At 38.2% G+C, this 7,095-nt stretch overlaps 1 protein-coding gene across 7 annotated transcripts in view; it reads right to left on the bottom strand.

Annotated features, from left to right (window-relative positions):
* Window positions 1-453: 453 nt before the first annotated feature.
* Window positions 454-7,095, bottom strand: part of add2 (adducin 2) — a 29,997-nt gene continuing 23,355 nt past the window's right edge. For 2 of the 7 annotated variants that reach the window (XM_015390421.1, XM_015390419.1), the window contains exons 14-15: window positions 4,706-4,792; window positions 454-1,659 (exon numbers count right to left, since the gene is read on the bottom strand). In XM_015390421.1, the coding sequence (XP_015245907.1) occupies window positions 1,400-1,659; window positions 4,706-4,792 (347 nt within the window). In that variant the 3' untranslated portion in view covers window positions 454-1,399. The remainder of the gene's footprint in view (window positions 1,660-4,705; window positions 4,793-7,095) is intronic. The other 5 variants (XM_015390423.1, XM_015390424.1, XM_015390418.1 and 2 more) reach the window with 3 other exon arrangements.

The raw sequence follows: 7,095 nt of genomic DNA, 5'->3' as shown, positions 1-7,095 counted from the left end.
GCCTTTGAAATCTTTAAAAATAATTGTGGACCTTAACGATTCGTATGTGACTATTCCTGCTAAAAACTTTATTGTAGTGTAATTTAAAATAACCCAAACCAATGCTTATTTGTAAATAGGTAGACATTCTATTAAAAAGGGCCAGCTATCACTTTACTTTCTTACTTATAGCATAGTAAGGTTTGTGGTAGTATAGTAAAATAATTTGTAAAAGTAAACTGGTGTAAATACTGCAAAAGCAGCATTGTTGACTTCAAAATATGTTACAGTTAGCTCAAGGTTATTTATATCAAGATATTTTGGAAAATAGAATTATTAGAACCATGAGCTCCATGTTCATGAAGTTTGTTGAAAACATGTCAATTGTCTTTTCGTGAAGCTGTCCAGGAGCTATAAATAAGGCACAGTGGAGCACACTGCATTTCAAATACAAGATAATTAGGTATAAAGACAGAGACACTGCTGTGTGGACTTGAAACATAATTGGACCTTTAATGACTGATACATTGCAACCTTGCAACACTTACATGAACATTCTGATATAAAATCAATTCAAACCAATGAGCCAGCATCAAGATCAGCAGTTTGAGAAACAGCTGTTTCTAAATGATTTATCGTAGAAAGGTAATGTGTGTGTGTGTGGGTGGTATGACTGACAACTAAAGAGGAAAAGAATTGTAATTACACTAAGAATATTCGGATTGCATCGACGAACAATCGTTTTTATAAGGCGTTTTCCATGGTGGTTGACAAAAAAAGAGTCGGTTGCAGGTTTAGCTTGAAGCTCGCCAATTTTTTTTTTTTTTTTGCTGCTACATTTGCTCAGAGTACAATTAGCAGCTTGTTGGAGATTTTTTGGTATGTTACAAATGTCCTCACAGACTATACCTGTAACATCTACCCCATAAATCAAACCAGAAGTGAGATGTATATGAAAGAATAAGACGTGCAAGAACACCGATCTACCTATGTTAAGTGCTATACATGACTTTACCTTCCAACGTGTATAGTAAGAAAAACATAAGTGTCACTTATACAGGACCCAAACTGAAGGCCTGCTTTGAAGAAGAAATATGGTTGAACTCCTGTACAGTGAAGTGAATTACCAAACTTATTCTGCAGACATGATGAGTACAGAAACCGTGTGAGTGATCACAGACTGAGTGGGTGACTTGGATCAAATCATTAGGGCAAATAATTACAGGAGCATCTCTAACTTTTACTCGATAAATCACCACAAACATCAAATTCAGTGGCTAGCGGTGGTACTCTAACATACCGTGTCTGGGTTTGAGACTGAAATGGCTCTGAATGGTTGTGATGTGGTTTCATCTCCTGCTCTGTCACATATGATCCCCCGTAGCACTTCACTGAGGTCTGACTAGTTTGAGCGACCATCTCAGGTCTCTACTTTCTCTTTCTGCTTCTTGCTCTTTTTAAGGAATGATGGTGGCTTGAACTTCTTTTTCTTCTTGGACGGAGACTTGCAGGGCGAGCCCTCAGGAGTGCCGCCCAATGGTTTGATTGTTGGGGGAGCAGGAGTGGACGAGGTGTCGTTGGTTGAAAGCGCCTTCATCCCTTCCTCCAGTTCTTTTGTCACCCTCTTCTCGTCATCTCCTCCGTTCTGAATGTCTGGAGAGTCGCTCTGTACTTCCATTACTGCAGAAATGGTTGAAAAGGAAGCAAGAAAAGAATCAGACAGTAAGCAGGTGTTTAACGGAGGATTAAGCTCATAGCTGCTGCAGGGGTTCATGCTGGAAATGTCTGAAATATGAACATGCTCGCCTAAAGGATGTGTGTTTCCAAATGCTTTCTGACGTACAGTCAGCAGTTTACATGCAGTCATTATGGAGAAGAATGTCATATTCATTATATGCTTTTAATTATGTTTGAAATGTCCTTTTCCAGAGATTATACAACAAACAACTTTGCTGAATTTGTTTTCAAAACAAGATTTGGATAAAAAAAAATACTTTTTACTCTTTCTTCTAATGTTCTTCTAATTGAGAGAGCCAATGATCTGGGATGGAGAGTAGATGTGTGCTCAGAGGAAACTTGACCTTTTTTAAAAAAAAAGTTTTTTGTTACACCTTTTATTTTTTTTATGATCTTTAAATACAATAAAATTATTTGATGAAAAATGATATATTCCATGAACTTAAATGTACACATACACTCAAAATTATTTGGTTGGGTTTTTTGTTTTGGCCCAGTCCCAGTACAACCACTAGCCCTCACCCACTAACCACCCACACTTAAATTGAAGCCACAACAGTTCCATTATCTTCCTCAGGAATTGGGACACCCCTTCCTTCATGGTTGACACTAGGGTACATAACCGACTGAGTATTAACGTATACACATACATGATGCATGCCACCATAAGAGACGAGATAAGACTAAAAAGATAAAAGGGGGATTAATTTGAGTTTGGTTAGTTATCATTTTCCTTTATCAGGTATGATTTGACTTTAAAAGTGGTTCTACTGTAATAAATAGGTAAATTACAAAACCAAAGGACAGGATTACACAGTGCCATGCACTTTTTTTTTATCAAGTAGAAGATAGAGAAAATATTGTTGACAAAAGATGAAGGCTCTGAAGACATTTTAGGTGCCTTTAAAAAAAAAAAACACTTTAATGTAACTCTAGACGACTGTTTGGTCTCCTACCTCCAGCACGGACACCCTTCCCTCTCTTCACCCCTCTGACTACCTGGCAGGCTATGCTGATGCTCCGCAGTAATTCTTCTACTTCTCCTGATCGTCTGCTGTGCTCCTTCAATCCTTTGCAGTTAACCTCTATAGCTAGCCCCAGTCAGCTGCAGCCTCTCCCAGGTGGCGCTGCTCCCCAGGCAGGCTACTACTGTGTTTCTCCACTCTCTTCCTGAGATAGCACCTGTAAGCTGCAGCCTTCCACTCCTGCATTGGTGCGCTGATTCAAGGCTGGCTCCTCTGATCTCCCACTGGGGTTCCTTAGCTCCAGAGGGGACTACAGCTGGCTGCCACTACATTCTCGGGAATGTGCAAAGTTTAGAGGGAGGGCTAAAATGTAGGCCTAGGGTGTGTATTGGGATTGGATCTATATCTGAAATGGGTGAATGGATTTAGGCTCATTGTTTTACATTGTTAGGATTATCTTAATGCTGATGTGTAAGTCTGATAAATTCCTACTAATATCTGCCTGTTGTGTGTCAGAAGTAATGTTTTCCCATGTAATTTTATCTAATTAGGACAGTTAGGATTAAAAAGTCATCTTTATTATGTATGTGGCTAAGATTTGGGAATGGAATCAGAGTGGTCTCCTTGATCTAAGAACAAAGTGTAATACTTTGATAAGGCTGGAGCCATGGATGTCTCCTCATCTGCAAACATGTATGATGCAATGAATCGGATGATGTGGGATACTGTAGTTGTATAAAATGCTTCTTTAACCTTCCAAGAGAGCTGGGGAAGAAGAGAAATCAGTACATTTTACATAGATATAGGTCATCTGATATAAACAACGTTTCAGAATAATAATGTCACAATACTTTGATTGGATTCGACAAGTTCAGGATGAATTTATAATCCGACTAAGAGGGGCAATTTTTGCTTTCTGACATTCTGATTGGCATGCATATAAAAGCTGACCTACGTGCCGTCGACGTGATTTCTTTTACCTTTGAACGGCTATAGGCTAGTTAGAAAATTCAGATTTTCCTGATTGAATTCAAAGTAAAAAAAATGTCAAGGCTTAAACTGACTGCAAACTGTTGGAATTCTGTTGTCTTTCTTCATAGCAATGCCTATTTAATATAAACATGGGTAAATCGAGAAATTAATCAAGATCAACTTTCTTTTTTAGACCGTTAACTGTTTGGCTACAATGATATATTACAGTATATTTTATAAAACAAGTGTTTCCCATTCCTAAATGTGATTGGCTTTACAGAGTAAACCACACTTAGACTCAGTGAGACCGCAGCACAGAATATCTCTGCGATAGTTTCAATGGGCATAGTGTTTTTAAAGCAGCCAGTTAAAAGTCCATTTAAATGGAAGATGATCCACAACACACCCACTTAATGCTCATGCATCCCAGCACCACCACCACATGAAGATCAGACCTTTGCTGGAGGAAACACATGCCCGTCGTTCATTCACTTCAAACCAAGATAGGCTTTGGAGCTTGTATCATAGTTTCCAGCTAAAACAGAGCTACCTTTTGTTAAAGCTACTGAAAAAGGTAGAACATGCAGTCTTATTTATTAAACTAGAGCAGAGGTTTAAGACTGGAAAAGCCTGGAGATCCTGAATTAGTGTTCTGAGAATCATTTGTCCAGTTTAAAGACCTTAAAATGTTGCTTTCTTTTCAACTGATGTTTTGTTCTTATCAGCTGCAGCACTAAAATCTATTTACGTTTAATGTATTCTCTTGTATTGAACATGATTGCATCCTTCCTAATTTAGTAATTTTTTTGTCTGGAAAGGATCCATACAAAAACTACATGTACTACGATTTCCTTGACTTTTGTTGTTTGTTTCCCATTCTGTGTAGAAATGTTAGTCAGTATCTGCTCTGCAGAAGGAGGACAGCGTTAATGAGAGGCCAGAAGTTGAGCTCAGATATACGAGTCAATGAGAGAAAACTTGAAGCAAGCTGTGGGTCAGGAAAGCAGAGCGGAAGCCAAGCAAGACACACAGAGTGCTCTGCCAAGCCTCACCTGAGTCAGGGGGGTGGCTGGCTGCTGGGCCTTTTGTAGGGGAGGTAGCAGGGGGAGATGTCCTGTCATTCTCCACCTCCTCCCCTACTGTCACACACACAGACAGACAAACAAACAGACAGACAGTGAACACTCAGCAGTGCACAGGGTTAGATTTGTGAAGCAAACAGGTGTGAGAACAAATTACACACAAGTTAAAGCACAATAACAGGTTTATACTTGTTTGTTTAAAGAAGCACCGAAAATAACCAAAAGGAAAGGAAAATCTTAACAATTATATGTTTTGAGATTTCTACATACATTTTTGGGTCCATTTTTTACATATATTTTTTTTAACCTTACAGTAACAGTACCATGATTATGTCCATCTATGCTCTAACTGCTCCAAAGTCATGACTACAAGTAATATATTAATGGGAAATTTAATAAAAATTAATAAAACACAAACCTCAGGCTAATTCTCTTCCTGATAAGGATTGAGTCTATTTCTAAGAGATATTTAGCTTTTTTAAGAAAGGAAAATTAAGGACTAAATCTTGGGCTCAACTAAGCAAAATTTTTCAATATTAGGAGAAAAGGTTATAAAGGTTTAACTAAGTTAAATGATTGTGAATAAAGCTATTGCAAATATAGCTAAGCACTAACCAATACATTTATCATTAAAAGAGTTCTAACCTGCAAACTGAAGCAACATCAAATCCCTATGGTTTATATAAAAGGCATTCCCTTTTTCACACAGTCCCTCTTCAGCTGTTGCTGACCTTTATAGTTTATATTGGAGCATATATGAAGAAACATCTTTTCACTTATTCAGACCTAATTTCAAACTTCCAGAAGTGTGTATGAGCCNTATATGAAGAAACATCTTTTCACTTATTCAGACCTAATTTCAAACTTCCAGAAGTGTGTATGAGCCTCCAGATGAAGATGAATGATCAAAATGTTTATGAAAGTCAGAGTTCCAACCAGACCTGAGTGGATTTAAAACACAAATGGATGTTTAAACATCAAGACACTACATTCATTAAGACAGCAGATCCCTTTACAGCACAGTTTTAATGGTGGATAGAAAACAACCATGTTTAAGAGTTAGCGGTAGAATTGGAACACTCTTTATTTAACTCTATTTTATTTATGTACTGTTATTAATTTAGAAGCTCTAATGGTGCATTCACACAGCATGCCGTGAAGGCAGTGATTTCTGCAAGCCCCGCAGGTAGTTCACCACTCTGCATTTTAGATGCACTGTGTTTACGTCCTGGAAGCATCATCAAATAGGAGGAGCTTCATCTGTGTGAAGCTGACAACCCATTGACGTGAAAAAAACTCAGCAAATAGACTGAATGATGATTGCTTCTTCAGTGCAAGTTTGTGAATTTTAAAATGGTCATTTGTAAAAATGAAAAAAAATAAATAAAAAAGATCACATGTGCTGCTTTTGTTTAAGAGACATTAAAGATTATTTTCTAGGTCAGCAAAAAGTCAACTATCCCCCCCATTAAGCTACGAATTGAATCAAAATGATCTAGCCTACTTTTTAGGAGCTACTTCATTTGTGCAGGTAAAACTTTTGTTTATATCGATCTAGTTTAATGGATTATTAATTATTTTCAATTACGACCTAAACGTTGCCCTCCCAGCAGACGTAACTGCTGTGTTCATTTCCTGATATAAAGTTACACATAACATCACATGTCATTCTTATGCTGGTACTGAACATAAAGGTTGGCATGTTTACCTTTTTAGTGGCTAAACTGATTGTTTGTGCCTCAATAAAAGCACAGGTGAAATTTAACATCACAGACTAATGCTAAATAGTTTTCTATGAACAACTTTTCAATCGCATGTGGAGATCAACTTTTGGATAAGCCCCAAAATCTCTCTAAAAAAAAAAGAGACCACTTTGGTTCATCCAGACGCAGCTCTGATTGTGTCGGATTCGGCGGGACTTCCTTATAAATCTACCCCCGCTGAAAGCACTGATGCTGGGCAGTGGGCAGTGACAGACTGGGCTCTGTGCTGGAGGTGAGAGAGGACAAGCACTCCTAGGACTAAAGTAAAACATTTTTTTTTAAAGCCAACTAAAGACCTCTTGACAGAATTCTTTATATGTACCTTTTTTTAATTTTCCAGTCCCGGATTGGCTGCCGTGTTGTGATTTTATAGAAAAGTTCAGCTTGTTTGAACTTCAGAGATCTCCGCTCCGCTCTCTCCATGTGGTGCTGCAGTTTGACAACACCTCAGCTCTATATAGTATCAAGAGGTGAGGGAGGAGTATTAACGCTCCCACCATGTGCAGTTCACCACTTGCTGCTTCATTTGTGCAGTTTGTATAGGAATTCTATGTGAATGCGGCGCCTCTGCGTTGTCACCACCTCTGCTGTTAATGA

This window comes from Cyprinodon variegatus, unplaced genomic scaffold, assembly GCF_000732505.1.
Source record: "Cyprinodon variegatus isolate N-32 unplaced genomic scaffold, C_variegatus-1.0 Scaffold498, whole genome shotgun sequence".
Taxonomy (NCBI): domain Eukaryota; kingdom Metazoa; phylum Chordata; class Actinopteri; order Cyprinodontiformes; family Cyprinodontidae; genus Cyprinodon; species Cyprinodon variegatus.
This window is presented reverse-complemented; position numbering and strand designations above follow the sequence as displayed.